Below are 16,531 nucleotides of genomic sequence, written 5' to 3'. Positions count from 1 at the left end.
AGGAAAGATCCTTCAGTGCCTAGCACGGGAAGTGAATCATTGCCTGTCAACATCTATTAAACACTTACTGTTTAAACATGTTACATGTATAGTGTATCTTGTTTTATTTTCCCACTGCCCTGACAGATAGAGAATATTACTGCCCTCCTTTAATCCTCACAATAACCACACAACCTGGTTAGACTTACAGGTGAGGAAACAGAGGCTTATATGAGTCAAACAACACATCTAAGGGCATGCTGCTAACAGGCAACAGGCTTCAAACTTGCCCCTCCTACTGCCTCCGTGTTTGGATTCCAGGGCCCGTGCATGCTCCCCATTCATCCTCTTGCTCTAAGTGAGGTATTCAGGAGATGTGCTGGAGCAAAGATTCATGCGATCCCAGAGTTGGAAGAGGACTCTGGGTGGCTGGAGTGAGGGTCGAGTTGCCTCAGTTTCCCCAAGCCTGGAGATAAAACAGGGTTTGGGCTGTTTTTTTCCTAGATGTGTGCCTCTGAGGCATATCTCAGGTGTGCCAGCTGGTGGGGGCACACTGAGAGCCCTCCTTACATCCCCAGTGCTTCAGAGAAACAGAATTTCCCACCACCCAGGCCTCTGAGCATTGTTGACTGCTTTTGGCCTCCTCCTTCTGGATGCCAGACCTTTGACCTTTCAGGCATCAGAGAGCCTACTGTGGACCCACTTGGGGAGCTGGCCTGCCCAGCCCCCTTGCAAGGTAACCAATGCAGTTTCCTCAGGCAAGGCAGACGTGCTTTACAGCCTGGACCCGGCCATCTGGCCCAGGTCAGTGAGCCTTCTGGGAAAAACACTGAATAATACCAGCCTACATAGAAATTAATTCCTTAGATCTCAGCTGAGGTCCTCTCTCCAGCCTGCTTAGGAAACGTGAGTCCTCACTTCAGCATCCTGGCTTGAATGACACTTCACGCAAACCCTGCCAGGGGCCAGCAGGTAGAAAGGCTTATTTTGGTTAAGCTGAGATCTGCTTCCCTGTGGCTTCCACCTGCTGGTCCAGGTTTACAGCTAACAGGCAGGATGACAAAAACCACTTCTATCAGGGACATATCCTCAATGTACCCCCAGCTATACTAGAGGCAGAATAGAGTAGAAGGTAACTGGGGTAGCTTGTGGAAGCCACTTATGCCCCCTGATGCTCAGTTTCCTGGTCTGTAAAGTGAGAACAATTCCACCTGCCTAAGATTGTGAGGAATGAAACGTATTAAAACACTTGACACAGGGTGCTCAATAAATGTTAGCATCTATTGATACTGCAGTGTGAGCTGGGCAAGTCACTTTTCTCTGAACCTTAGTTTCTTCCTCTATAAAATGGGGCCACTTACTTCATAGAGTTGCTGCAAAGACCAGCTTCCAAGCATGTTTTTTGAAAACCATAAAGATATGAACAATCACATATTTTTAAACTTGTTGGCTCTGCCTTCCAGAGCCACACAGAATAAAACTACCCCCCGCATCTTTATTCATTCTCTGTTAAATGAACAAATGAACTCGAATTTTAGAAAATGATCTGGGCCAAAGGTCAGTAAATATGTCCTGGGGCCAACCTGGGGTTGGGGAGGCTGGAATATGAGGGCATTCAGGGCAGGGGGAGGATAGTTGGGAGGGGGGAGGTCAGAGCCTCCGGACACTTGGCTGTGGAGCTTGGCTCCTCAGGGCTGTGGGCTCAGATGCCCTGCGGAATATCAGCTCAGCTTCCCAAGCGCTAATCATGGCTCCCATCTCCCATCTGGTTCTCAGCTATGCTGTGACTGTCCAGGAATCGTATGCACACCCCTTCGATCAGATCTATTACACACGATGCACGGACATCCTCAACTGGTTCAAGTGCACCAGGCACCGGTGAGTACCTCTCTCAGATGATGGGGCAGGGAAAAGGCACTGGGCTCTCAGGGCTTGCCTCTGTGCAAGTTAGAAAAAGGCCGCTGGAGCAGATGTTGTCACGCGCCTCCACTCTGAACACCCAAGATGCTCTGCTGATGGCTTCTTTCTGGCCAAAAGAGCTTGCGGGTAGGACAGGCCAGCAGTGCTGGAGAGTTAATGCTCTTGAGGGCATCCCTCAACCAGGGATGGGGAGATGGGGAGGTGGTGGATAACTACCCCAACTTCCTCACACTTGGGATGGCAGGAACATCTCCTAGCCATGTTCTACATGTATCCTAGAAGTCTCCAGTGATGGAAACCCAGTTGCCCATAGAAGTAACCTGCTCAATAATATACCATAGATTGGCTGCCTTTACTTCCCTGTCTCACTTTTCCATCCTCCTACCGGTACTTCCTAGGATTGCCTCCAAAATAAACTACTTGTTCTTGAATCCTTTTCTTAGGGTCTGCCTTTGGGGGAAAACCCAACCTAAGACAGCCCCCTGCCCTGAGCAGATGTAGCCCCATATCAGGGCATCTGGCTTGAAGAACAGAGTGCAGGCTAGAATTCAGCAACCTCTCGGCACCTTGGCCAGGCTTTCCTTAGCAGTGCTCAACATGAACAACTGCACATGGCAGTCTTGTACCCTTGTCTGCAGCCCTCCTGCAGATTATATGTTATCATGTCACTCAGGGAAAGGCAAGAGGAAGGAAGAAACAACATGCTTTAAGGGATGACCCTGGGAAAGACACTTTATTTTGGGATTCCCAGTGTACTCATCAAACTTAATAATCTGGCCAGGTGCGGTGGCTCACGCCTGTAATCCCAGCACTTTGGGAGGCCGAGGTGGGCGGATCACAAGGTCAGGAGAACGAGATCATCCTGGCTAACACGGTGAAACCCCGTCTCTACTAAAAATACAAAAAATTAGCCGGGCGTGGTGGCGGGCGCCTGTAGTCCCAGCTACTAGGGAGGCTGAGGCAAGAGAATGGCATGAACTCCGCCATTCAGGTGGAGCTTGCAGTGAGCCGAGATCATGCCACTGCACTCCAGCCTGGGCGACAGAGCAAGACTCTCTCTCAAAAAAACAAAACAAAACAAAACAAAAAAACCTTAATAATCCTTGTTCTACCTACCCTGCAGTGTCCACGGAGGTCAGGAATGTGAAAATTACTTTGAAAAATACAGGGGAAAATGGAGGAAAGTGTGAGATATTAGCCACATGTGAAGCGACACTATTTGAAGGGTGAGAGACTAGCTGTTGAAGGGTAAATAAGGTAGTAAGGGAGAGACCCCAGGGTGGGGCCTTTTCCTAGTGGCTGAATATCTGTTGATTCCAGATTTCTCCTTTGCTTTCTCCTATGAGCCCAGTTCCTCTTTGAGGATAATTCAGGAATCATGCTGGGCGGCGACATAGATGAGAAAACTCATTCTGTGCTGAGAAGCGGAAGTCCTGGTTTTCTTTGAGGTTTTGCTACTAACTGGCTGTGAGACATTGAGCAGAGCTATGCTTGCTGCTTTAAAATCCTTGCCTGCTAATTCCAACATCTGGGTCATCTCAGGGTTGGTCTTCACTGATTGCTTTTTTTTTCTGCATGGGTAGTTTTTTTTGACAGAATCCCACTCTGTTGCCGAGGCTGGAGTGCAGTGGTGCGATCTCGGTTCACTGCAATCTCTGCCTTCCTGGTTCAAGCAATTCTCCTTCCTCAGCCTCCTGAGTAGCTGGGATTACAGGCACCCGCCACCACACCCTTCTAATTTTTGTGTTTTTAGTAGAGATGGGGTTTCGCCATATTGGCCAGGCTGGTCTCGAACTCCTGACCTGGTGATCTGCTCGCCTCAGCTTCCCAAAGTGCTGGGATTACAGGCGTGAGCCACCCTGCCTGGCCAGTGTGTTTCTTTATATGCCTAGTAATCTTGGATTATATTGTGAGCATTATGAATGACATGGGGAGACCGGATTCTGTTATGTTCCTCCAGAGAATATTAATTTGTTGTTGTTTGTTTATTTCTTTAGCGGCCTGGTTACTTGGCTAAACACAAATTCCAAACTCTGAAAGTTTAATATTTTTAGCATTAGCTAGGCTGCTTGGAATATGTCCTCCGTAAGGATAAATCAGTGGCCAGACACTTGGGCAGGGATTTTACAAAGATGTTGGGGCTCCCTTTTTGTGACTCTCACCTTTTAAGGTTTCCCCTTTCACTTGCTACCTGCTGGGTCCACCCTGGACTTGTCCTGTGGTTCTTCAAACAAGCAAGGTTGTGTGTTTTCTATCTGAATTTTAGTTGCCCGGAGTATTGTTGTGCTAACTTGCCCACCACCATTCCCTTCTCTCAAATGTCCACTTGCCTCCAGTATCGGCCTGTTTTTGTCCTCCCTCAAGTGCCTTCAGGTAGTTGTTTTGTATATTTCCCCCTAGATTTTATAGTTGCTATTTGCAGAAAGGTGGTCCAATAGGAGCGACTCAGCTATTACTGCATCCCCTTCCTCTAGCATTTGACTGCGGAATGAGGAGGTGGGACTAAATGCTCTCTTTCACCCCACCAATTTTGCCAGAGTTGGCTGCTTGCGGCCCTGGTCAAAGACAGAGGCAGAAATGGTAGTGCTGCTCCTCCCAAAGCCCTGGCAGGCCCAGTGTGAGAGCCAAGTTTGCTCAGGGGTGTGGCCCTTTTGGGTACTTGGAGGCTAGGGCTGCCATCCATCACCACTGAGGTGGTGGCTGCTTATTAAAATAGGCTGTATTCCTAGAACATGAATTATTTTGCTAAATTATTAAGTTGCCTTGCAGCTTTCCTGATGACCTAGAGTGTGCATGCTAACAGCTTGCACCCTCCGTCAGCTTTGGTGTGGAATGGCATGTTTTAACCCAGCATCCTTCCCCTGAGAGCAGCCCGGCACCTGGCCTTGCTTCCCTCTCTTGCTTTCCAACCTGCACAGGGACAAACAAAGATGGGTGAGCTAGAAACAATGGGTGGCAACTCTCTCCTGAGGGGCGTTAATGATGCCCAGACCACCCCCCATTGCGGGGCTTGGGGATTATCCTGTTTGCTGGGGAGAACAGGCTGGATGACCTCTGAGTCGATTCTGAGTCATTCTTTACCTGAGAGGCTTATACAACCCCTGAAACTGCCGGGAGCTGCCTTCTGTGCTGGGGAAGTAGCTTTACTTTGAGGCCAGCTTTCCTTCCATTATGGGTTTTTGACAAAGTTGAATGACCTTAGCTTACGACATTCCCAAATATCACAGATTTCCCCAGAGTTCTGCACTGTCATTTGTTATGAAGTGAGGGCTTTAAGGTGTGGGAGGGTTGTCCCAGCCTGTATTACAGGACTCTCTTCCCAAGCTGGCCTGGCCATCCATGGAACGCAGCCTATAGGCATCTCTGATGACCAGACCCTGGTGCTGTGCTGCTGAGGAAGAGTCCACAGGGCAAGCTCCCCTTGGGTGCTGATGGAAAAGTGGAAGGAGGTCTGGCTTCAAGGCCTAAGGACTTGGGGTTGGGTCCGAGTTCCACTCCATGACCTTGGGCAGGTCACTTCCTCTCTGTAGTCTCTAGTGGCCACTTTAAATCTCTTCCACTTTGACTCTCCATGTGAAGAAGGGGCTTTGCCTATGAATACCCCATTTTGATTTCCTTCTAAGGACTCAGTATTTCTTTTTACTTACTCCTTCACTGTGGCCATCTGTAAGGCCAGAATCTACCCTGTGAAACCTGGTAGAGGGCAGTAGGTTAAGCCTAGCAGCTTTGAAATTGGAGTGAGCTAGGTTTGAATCCTGGCTCTGACCCTGATTAGCTGTGCTGGTCACTAACTTCACTAATTTTAGTTTTCTTATTCATAAAACAAAGGGTGGGGAGTTGAGGGGAACATAAAAAAATAGAATAAAAGCTCTAAAAGAGAAAGAAAGAAAATAAAGGGGGATAGTAATGGTGCCTGCCCCAGGGAATGGAATGAGATGTTGATCATAGTCCCTCTGGCATGGGGCTAAGCCTTAACACTTGTGTCAGCATAAGGTCTGGAACCCACGTGTCTGACTCCCAGTGCTGCAGCTCCATGGGCCTCAGCTTCTTCCTTTGCAGGGTGCAGGGTCAGTTCAGGGCCTTTCCAGGGATGGCATGCGAGGCTCCTCTCCCGGAGGTGTTATTTTTGGTGTGGGGGAGATTAATCTACTCTCCGGGACTGAGTTGGACTCAAAGCGTCCTTTTGCTGACTCTGCCTCAGTTCTTCAAGTGGGGGGACCAATACTCAGGGGGCTGTGAGCAGTCTGGCTTGTTAGAGGGGTGGGACGGGGCGGGCACAGAAACCCTCAGGGCCTGACTCCTATCCAGGTCACCCCGTGGGCTCTTCAAGCCCAGAATCTGGGTGTTTTAAGGAACTAAGGAGAAGTTCATGGTTGCCCTCCACAATGTCACTCCAGAAAGTATCTTCTGCAGCCCTTCTATTTAGAAGTGACTGGGGAAAAGTCAGCAGGTTTAGTAAGTGCCATGTTAGTAATACATTCTGCATCACAACAGCCCAAATCCCACTATTGATTTTTTTTATTGTGTTCCTTCATATTTGAAGTCGCCATGCATTTTAAAGTAATTATTGAATGGCATCCTCAATATAGCTTAACACAAATATCATTCTAAATGGGAGTGATTGATTTTCAATACTTTCAAGTGGCTTTCTCCCTTGTGCCTTAGGATCAGTTATAAGACGGCGTATCGGAGAGGCCTCCGGACCATGTACCGGCGGAGGTCCCAGTGCTGCCCTGGCTACTATGAGAACGGAGACTTCTGCATACGTATGTAGGGGCTGCTGCTGTTCTGCCCTCAGTGGGGAAGGGAGGAGAGGCAAAAGGAGGGGAGGGGAGGTGGGGCTGATATCCACGGCCCCTAGGCAGCAGTCCTCAGCCAGATGGCTCCAGAAGTCCCTGCCTGCTGCCAGTGCTCAGAAGGAATAATGAGTTTGGTGCAAATACAGTAGCAAGGGTTGGGCCATCAGATCAACCTCCTTACAGGGTGGATGGAAGTGCGTGAGTTCAAGGCCTTGATGGGGGATAGGGGAGAAGTGGCTCCTTCTGGAGTGGGCACTCTGAGAAGCAAGGGAGAAGAAGTGCTGGGTGCCTGGCGCAGGGTTAAGATGTGCAGGTGCTCAAGACAGCTTTGCTGGATGGACGGAGAGATGGATGGGTATGTAGATGGACAGTTGGATGGGTGGAAATGGGAAAGGGAGGAAGGAAGGCTGGGTTGTTGGATGTCAAAACCACAGTAAGAAAAGGATGGGGGCAAAGATGAGATGGACCATGAGGAAGTGGTTCCGGGAGCTGGGAGGATTTCCAAAAAGGATTTGGGGGACATTGGAGAAGAGGTGGGTGCATGAAAGACAAACATTGCCTCTTTTCCTATTTGTTTAGAGCAGCTCAGAAAATGCAGGCCTTAGTGTCCCCTAAGAAAGACAAGAGCTGAGTTGCTGGCAGCTGCAGGCCCTCTGGGAGAAGAGCAGCATGGTGCAGTGGAGGCACCCCGGAGCAGGAGCCTGTAGATCTGGGCTTCCTAGCTATGGGGCTTTGGGCAAGTCACTTAATCTCTCTGGGAGGATGATTGTAGGGTCCCTGTTGGGTTCTAAGGGACTCTTTCCCCACTCACCTCTGACCCAGTGACATGGGGCCAGTGGACTTTCCAGCGGGCCGTAGAAGGTTCCCTCTACTGTAGGAGAGTGTCAGAGGAGCTGGGAGGCCCTCGTTTAATGACTGAGAAGAGATTCCACCCCCAAAGCTTCTGCCTCTTCATTTGGAGAGCAATTTTCCTTGTTAGTATTCTCTTTGCCATTCGAGTGGGTAGAGAGAGTTCGCACCAGAGGGAAAATTTGGGCAGAGTGGGTGTGTTGATGTTGGGAATAAAATGACAATTTTCTCCTACTGTTGTTACATCTCCCCCAGTGCTGGAGAAACTCAATTCTAATTGCATTACAAGAATGAATGAAAAATGTAACCTCCAATGGGTTCGGTAGTGATGATTTTGTAGGAAAGATACAAAGCAGATCACCTAAAAGGCCGTTCCTCAGGGGCAGGGCAGAGGACTGAGCTAGGATGAGGCCTTGGTCAGTACCTCACCTGGGATGGGGTAACCGAGACCCAGGTGTAGATGTGAGATCAGGACAAAGGCTTTCCTGCTGCTGCTCTGTCTGTATGGAGTAGTGCGAAATCAGGCCGGGGCAGGACACGGGACTCACAAAGCCTCAGAGACAGATGTAAGCGGCCCGCCCAAGCTCAGGGCCCAGTGATGGACTCAGGGAAATTATGAAGGGAGTTTGGACGTCAGCACAGAGATCCAGGAATGGACGAGCACATTTCCTTTCTAATTTTCATTAGTGAACGGTGGCAAAGCTCTTTGAAAATGAAGAGCAGGGCAGAAGTGCTAAGCGTCCTGATTGCACAGGAGGCCCACTATCTTGCTGACTGGCAAGGGCAGTTTATACCTTCCGACTTACTCCTTATGTAACCACTGGGTACTACCTTCTGGCCAGGTGACCCTAGGACGGTCCACCAGGAAATCAAGCTCATAAAGCCACTTTCAGGATGAAAGACTTCTAGGAGGGGACAGGAGAGTTCTGGCAGGGAGATGGGATGTGTGGCACCCTGGGTGCTGGTAGTAATGACACAGAATCACAGGGGTCTGGGTTTGATCCTTGCTCTGCCACTGCCAGCTTCTTCCTCTTTATCTTCATCATCTTCCCAGCACCTGCCACATGCCAGGCACCATTCTGATCACTTTACATACGCTGATCCATCTACTGCTCCCAACAGCCCTATGAGGAAGGTATCCTTATTTCTCTCATTTGACAGATGGGGAAACTGAGTCATAGAGCTTCTGTAATTTGCCCAAGATCACACATCTGGAAAGTGGCAGAACTTGGATTTGAATCCAGGCTGTCTGGCTCCAGAGTCTCTGCACTTGGATGGCTTGGGCAGGCTGCTTGTCTCTTCACGAACTTAGGCAAGGCTTTACCTCTCTGAACCTCAGTTTTCATTCATGTAAAATGGCAGTAGTAACACCTGCACTCACCAGGCACAGAGTGGGGGTTGAGTAAATGTCAGTTCCCTCCTCCATGGCATTGGTGCTCCACATTGTTTGAGTCCTGGCTTTTAGTTGCTCAAAGAGGTCCATGGACACTGTCCCTGGGAAAACGCATAGTACCTATATAAACATACCAACACACAAAATCCTTTGCATTGGGTTCATGGGTTCATTGGGTTCATGGATCCCCTGAAACCCTTACAGGGTCCTTGTTGCATGGTAACGTTACCACATGTTCATGTTACCCATGCAGCATGTATTTGTTACTTCTTGCTATGCAAGATGCAGGGGCATAGATACAGATGATGGATAGTTGCTGCCTTCAAGGAGTTTCCAGCCTAGTCAAAGGAGGGGACTTAGAGTATGGTACAGGGTGTACTAGAAAGGTGTTTCAAGCCAGTATTTATTAAGCACCTACTATAGCCCACCCACAGTGCTGTGCTACGAGATAGAAGAGAAGAGTTAGAAATACAAATAGCCCCTGCCCTTGTGGAATCTACTTTCATGATGGGAAGGCGGGACTAACACTCAGTAAAATCATTCCATAACAGCCCAGAGACTGGATGTGAAAAAGGCTAGACAGAGACAGTTGAGCGCAGCAGGAGAGAATGCTGCCACCTGCTTCACGGGGCCTTGAGCTCCATCTTGAGGGTTGCAATGACGCTGTCAGGGGTGGGTGGGAGAGGGAACCCCATCAGCAAAGGCATGGAGGTGGGCGGTGAGGAGGCTGGCCAGACCCCAGAGGGCAGACCTGGGCTGCAGCGGGAGGTGCAGGTGGCTGGGTTGGGTGTGTCAATTGTCTAGGGTGGCTATTACAAAGTACCACAGGCTGGGCGGCTTCATCGGCAGCGGTTTATCATCTCACAGTTCTGGGGCTCAGAAGTCTGAGATCCAGGTGTTGGCAGGGCTGCTTCCTTCTGGGGCTGGGTGAAGGGTCTGTTCCAGCCTCTCTCCTTGCTTCTGGTAGTTTCCTGGCTGCAACAGCAGGACTCTGATCGTCACATGGTGTTCTTCCCGTGGCTTCACATTTCCTTGTTATGAGCACACACATCATAGTGGATTAGAGCTCTCTCTAATGACCTCATTTTAACTTGATTACCTTTTAAGACCCTATCTCCAAATAAGGGCGTGTCTCAGGTGCTGCGGCTTGAGACTTTAACATAGGAAATCTGAAGAGGCTGGTGTCAGCTTTTTAAGACCCTTGATTGCCTTTTAAGACCCTATCTCCAAATAAGGGCGTGTCTCAGGTGCTGCAGCTTGAGACCTTAGGAAATCTGAAGAGGCTGGTGTCAGCTGTTACCAGCATCCTCCTGTTCTTGTTTACTGTGATGGGAGGAAAGGGAGGGGGCACCAACTGGCCCCACATGGGCTTTGGCACTTGCCCATGAGAGAATGGAGACCCCAGGGTGAGGGAGCTTGTGAGAGGGAGAAATGGTAGTGAGAGGGTGAAGAATGACGCCAGGGCACTGGGGGACAGATGGGAGGCTTGTGAGCCTGGGAGCATTCAGGGGCTGGTGCCTGCAGCCCTGCCCCGCGACTTGTCTCTCCCGATCGCTCAGAGGCCAGAGAACCTCCAACTTCACCAGAACCTGGTGAGAACCCATCAGATGCCAAGAGTTCTCTGGATCCTGCACAAGAACATCACCTGTGCCCTGGGCAGGATGGGAGGATGTCATCTTCCCTTCAGAGTCACCTTCTGGGAGCCTTGTTTCTTGCAGGCTGACAAGGAGCAGGCCCGGGCGTGAAAGCCTTGGCTGACTCAGCCACCAACTTGCTCTGCAATCTTGGGCCAGTCCTTTGCCTCTGTGGAGCAGCGGTGACATAGGACGGACCATCCCTGTGTGTGGAAGGAGGAAGAGATGGAACAGGGACCCAGAGTGTCCTGGAAAACACAGAGCTCAATACAGATGCAGGGGGGCACTGTTTTTCTCCTCTCTGTACAACTTCATCTGCCTTTGAACTGCCATTCTCATCTGGGAGCCCTCCTGAAACCATCCGTACCAGAGCTTCCCACCCACCCCTGCCCAACTCATACCTCTTTCCGCTTCCATTATCTACAGCTACAGCGGAGTCCTGGCCCACTTTGGTCACCAGGTATGAAATATTTCCTAGAGATCACTGGGCAGAAGTGCCTGCCTGCCTTCCTCCCTCCCTCCAAGCTTTCCTTTCTTCCTTCTTTCAGGACAGAGGCATTTTTGCCTCTGCAGATGGAGCTAGTTTTATGTCTTGCAGAAGCAGACTTTCACATACGTGGTAGAGTTTGAGGCATTTTGGGAAGCTCTGTTCTTTGAAAATATTAGTCTCGTATCAAACCAGATGATACAGGACTGAGTTATGAGCATACTGAGTTTTGCTGCGGTAACAGACAACGTCCAAATCCCAGTGGCTTGAAACAGTGAAGTTTAATTTCTTCTTCATATTAGGTGTCCGCTGTGGGCTAGCTAAGGCCTGCTCCTTGTCAGCCTCACCCCAGGTCCTAGGCTGATGGAGCAGCAACTCTCTGGAATGTTGCTAGTTGCTGTGGCAGAGAGAAGAGGGCTCTAATTAGTCTTGAAGGCAGAGAGGGTCAGAAACATTTAGTGAGCAGTATTAGTTGCAATCACAAGTCCCACACAGATGGCCACAGTGCTCACAAACCACAACTCATTCAAATGTATCTTTGGTAAGCACTTAATAACAATATGAGACAGGTTCTGTGTGCTTGACTCCAGCGGTTCTCAAACGTGAGCTGCCGAACCAGAATCACCTGGGGGACTTGTTCTACCACAGACTGCTGGGCCCCAGTCCCAGAGTCTCTGATTCAGAAGATTTGAGGTGGGGCCCAAGAATTTGCATTTCTAACAAGTTCCCAGGTGATCCTGATGGATGGGAACTACACTTGAGAACCACTAGGCAACGGTTTCTTTTTCTTTCTTTTTTTTTTTTTTTGAGACGGAGTTTCACTCTGTCGCCCAGGCTGGAGTGCAGTGGTGCAATCTCGGCTCACTGCAAACTCCGCCTCCCGGGTTCACGCCATTCTCCTGCCTCAGCCTCCAGAGTAGCTGGGACTACAGGCGCCCGACACCGCACCTGGCTAATTTTTTGTATTTTTAGTAGAGACGGAGTTTCACTGTGGTCTCGATCTCCTGACCTCATGATCCACCCGTCTTGGCCTCCCAAAGTGCTGGGGATTACAGGCGTGAGCCAAGGGTTTCTTTACTGACTCAGTTTGCGAATCTGTTACAAAGAGGCCCAGCAGGTGCATCCCCTAAGTACTCAGGGCTTCTGCTGCGGGCGGCAGCAGGGAGAAAGCATGCCTCACTGCAGCGGGCAAGGAGGGGGAGTCTATCTGCCCAATTCCCCGTCTCCTGTTTCCTTTTGGTCGACATAGTTTCCTCCTGGCAAATGAACTCCCTCAAGCTTCCAGGTGAAATCTTCTGGCCCTTTCAGTGGTGGCTTGGAATGCCAGAGGCCACCCTCTGCAGTATGGTTTTCAGGAAACCCAGAAGTGGAGGGATCCACCAGAAACTCCAGGCACGTATGCAGCTGATGGGCCTGGCTGGCTTGGGGAGCATAGGTTGTCCCCAGGGAAAGGGACTGTGCCAACCCTAGGAGGTGGTCTGCACATGGTGTCCGAGGGAGCCAGCAGCTGAGGGTCTGGGAGACTGGCCTCACGGGTGGACTCTGGTTGAGGGGAGAGGATTCTGGTGGGGGGTTGGGCAGGGGGTCAGGCAGTGTAAGATTTAGTTCAGTAAATTCGACACATCAACTCTGCCAAATTAGGTACTCCTGTTTCATTATTGCTGTTGCTTTGCACAATTATTGTTTAAATTTAAATTGAATTCCTACGTTTCATAATTCCTTTGCTCATCATCTCTTCTTGCATCACTCTCCTAGGTTCAGCCTCATTCTTCTTGAAGGTTCTTTAGTTCTTTCAGGGAAGGTCTATGAGTTACCAATGCTCCTATGCTTTATTTGTCTTATGCTTTGATTTTGCCTTTGCTCTTGAATGATAGTTAAGCTGCCTGTGACATTCTAGGCTTTCAGTCATTTTCTTCCAACAGTTTGGGAAGTGGTGTTCCACTGTGTTCTGGACTTTGTCTTGCACTGCCCTGCAGTTTCCCTAGGATGTGTCTGGGTGTGGAGTTTTTGGGGGTTTTTATTTGTTTGTTTTATACTGTTTTCTTCTCAGAGGTATATGTCATCTTTGAGCTGAGGATTCATGTCCTTCATCAATTCTGGAAAATTGCCAACCACACCTCTTCAAAAATCTCCTTTCTTCCATTCTCTTAATTTCTCCTGTTGGAGCTCCAATATGTTGGATCCTCGTATTCCATCTTCTGTCTCTCCTAAGTTCTCGTTTTCAGTCTCTTTATCTCTCCGTGCTGCACCTTGGACATTTTCCTTAGATCCGTTTATTAGATGCTGTGGTTCTGCTAATGAACCTGTCTGGTGTGGTCTTAATTTCAGTTTCGGTTTCATTTCTAGGAGTGCCATTGGTTCTTTTTCAGATATGCTGTGCTTTTTCTGTCGTGTCCTATTCTTTCATTATGAATTCCATTCCTTCTTTTATTGCTTTACTTGTTTTAAACATATTTCTTTTATAGTCTCTTTCAGATAGTTTTATCTTGAGCGATTAGTTCTATTAGCTCAAGTTCCTAGAGTATCAATTCTCCTTTCATGGAGCCTGCTGATTCTCCATTATGGCAGATTGTTTCCTTGTACAGGTTGTACTTTTTTTTTTTTTTTTTTTTACTATTAATTTAGCCCTTTCTTCCCTCCCTTATGCCCCAAATTGTTCAGGGGCCCTACACATCAGTTTTACATTTTCTTGTTGGGCACTCTAATGGTTTCCCCCGGTTCAAGATCACCCTTTACTTTGTTAGCCTGATTTGGGATTTTATGCTGTGTTTGGTAAAGGCTTGGGGTGTTTTTTCTCTTAATTGATGTGAATTTCACATACCATAAAATCATTTTAAAGTGTGCAATTCAGTGGCATTTAGTATATTCACGATGTGCAAATATCACCTCTATCTAATCACCCCTAAAGGAGACCCCATACCCATTCAGCAGTCACTGCCTGTTCCCCTATCCTGGCTTTTTGTTTCTTGTGGGAGACTTTTTTTCTCCATCCAGAATACCTTGTTTATCTCTAGGTTGGTGGGTAGCATGTTCAAATCCCCCCTACATGGAGCTGGCGACTTCCAAGGCCAAGTCAGCCCTTGAGTGGGTGTGAAGTCCCTGGCTCCCAGCCTGCGCTGGGGGTGGGGGGTGGTGGCTGTAGCCAGGTCTAATGTTCCCTGAGCTACTTTGGCTTCAGCATCTCACATTCTGCTCTCCTATAAACTCCCCCTTTCCCCAACACTTAGAAATTTACCGTGCTCTCCTTAGAGCTCAGCTATGCATTTAAACATATTTTTACTGTATTTTGGGAGCACTTTTGTAGCATGAGGAGCTACATTAGCACTTTCTCCATATCACTGGAACTGACTCTGTTTTACAGAGAGAAGTGGAATGGGGGCTTTATAACCAACCCCTGTGACATTTAATTCAGTGCCTTCTTGGAGTGACTGCTAACTTTCGACCATAATAATGACAATTGTGTAACGTCTGGTGGTTTAGCCGGCGCTTTCACCTGCAGTATATCATCTGCTCGGTAGACTGGAGAAGTGAGCATTATTGTTACTGCCCTTTTACAGGACAGAAAACTGAAGCTCAGAGAGGCTAAGTGACTTGTCCACATGGATAAGTGGCAGGCCCAGATTTCAGATGGGTGCGACTTCAAATCCTGTACTTTCCCCTCCTATAGTGGGTTTTCTCTGAGTAGGAGAAACCTGTGGCCAGAAGAGAGAAGTGGGGTCAGTGAAGAGGGCAGGGGAGGAGGTTTGGAGGGGGAGGAGGGGAAGGAGGGGACTGAAGCTATACTCGTTTGAGCTCAAATTTTTGCTAAGGTGGGTCCTAACAGGCGCCAGGATCAAGGTGCCAAGAGGGCATGGGAGGTAGAGGAAAGGGCATATGTGTAAGCAGCATGATGGGGCCTGTCTGAAACTCAGCCTCTCCCTAGCTGCTAGGTAAAAACTCCCTGCTAAACCTCTAAGAGGCTCCCCAAGGAGTCTTGCCTGCTGCCATCACCAGAAACAGTGTTGCCACCACTCTCTTGGGTTGCCAACACCTGGTGCTGAGCTTTGCTGCCTAGAAGAACAACATCCATCCATCACCATTTATTATTATTAGATATCTGCCTTGCGGGTACTACTAGGTCCTGGGGATGCAGAGATGAATAAGAAGCACATGGTCTAGCGGGAGAGATGCCATCACAGAAGGATAAGCACAGTTTAAATAGGGAGGCAAGGAAGGCATGGCTGCCCGTCCACCCCCGACAGAGCCCCACTGAGAGGTCAAAGTTAATGCAGCCACCGTGGTCTGGTCCCCAGTCCGTGGGCTTAGAACATTGATTTAGAATGTTCAGAGTAGCTGAGACCCAGGTGATGGTTCACACTGACCAAACTCATAAATACGGATGCTTAACCCTGATACCAATTAATTCATTTGCAATGAGAAACGTAACTACCAAAGATTTGTCCTTGTCCACTTGTTAGTGCTTGTCAGGCCCTCAATAAATAATTGTTGAAAGAGTGAATTCATGGTCTGGGCACCCACAATGCCTGGTGGTCTCTCTGGATTCCCCCCTTCTGTTAATGCCTATTTTGGATTCCTCCTGTTCCACCCTGGAACTCCGCCTGTTTGGGAGGCACATGGTGGTTGGTACAAGTACTCTGTACCCACCATCCTGTCTCTCCCTTGGCCCTGCCACCCCTTGGCCCCTCTGCACCCTTGTCCTGCTGGTTGTGAAGCTGCTGTGCCTGTCCATCTCTCCCACTCAGAAGTGAGTTCCTGAGGCAGAGGGATCAAGTCTCTGCAAGGCTTTCCCCAGGGCCAGGCACGGTGTCCAGCCCTGAGTACTGATCAACCACTGAATTGAGTGAGTGAGTGAAATAGACTCATACCACAAATACTGAGAGACCTCTTAGGGAGAGGCAACTAGCTTTATCTAGGGATAGAAGGAAAGGGGGTCAAGGAAGACCCCTTCAGGGAGGTGAGTTTTGAGCTGAGTCTGAAAGATGAGTAGGAATTCACCAGGAGAACAAGAGATGGGCAGTGGGTAAGACGGAGCTTCAGACCTCAGCCGGCCGGAGAGTGACTCCACTCACTTCCTCTGCTAGCTGTGTGCCCCCGAGCACGTTGTTTTGCCTCTCCATACCTCGGCTTTCTCATCTGTAAAATAGAGTCCCATTGGGTAACTACCTCTTCGGGCTGTTGTGAAGATTCAATGAGTTGCTACAAATAAAGCATTTAGTAGAGGGCCTGGCATGTGAAGAGCTCAGTAAAACTTAGCTATTGTTCTTGGTTTACTTTTGTGAGGGAGGGCCTCGTCTGGCAGAGGGGCAGCATGAGCAAAGGCGAGACGTGGGAGACAGCAGAGGGGTCAGGACACTGCCCGGACAATCTCATGAGGTCATCAAGGGGTTTAAGTAGCAAGCGATGCCGTGAGGTGGTATCAGGGAGTGGTTGCTCTGGGGGCAGCAGCATGGACCACCAGTGAAGGTGGTGA

The 16,531-nt window shown here is 49.1% G+C and overlaps 1 protein-coding gene across 6 annotated transcripts in view; it reads left to right on the top strand.

Moving 5' to 3' along the window:
• Nucleotides 1–16,531, top strand: part of MEGF11 (multiple EGF like domains 11) — a 389,675-nt gene that overhangs the window by 147,219 nt on the left and 225,925 nt on the right. For 5 of the 6 annotated variants that reach the window (XM_063698633.1, XM_055362651.2, XM_055362646.2 and 2 more), the window contains exons 3-4: nucleotides 1,756–1,857; nucleotides 6,565–6,665. In XM_063698633.1, coding sequence (XP_063554703.1) covers nucleotides 1,756–1,857; nucleotides 6,565–6,665 — 203 coding nt within the window. Of the gene's footprint in view, nucleotides 1–1,755; nucleotides 1,858–6,564; nucleotides 6,666–16,531 lie in introns of those variants that run through there. The other variant, XM_055362661.2, reaches the window with a different exon arrangement.

Source organism: Gorilla gorilla, chromosome 16 (assembly GCF_029281585.2).
Source record: "Gorilla gorilla gorilla isolate KB3781 chromosome 16, NHGRI_mGorGor1-v2.1_pri, whole genome shotgun sequence".
NCBI lineage: Eukaryota > Metazoa > Chordata > Mammalia > Primates > Hominidae > Gorilla > Gorilla gorilla.
This window is presented reverse-complemented; position numbering and strand designations above follow the sequence as displayed.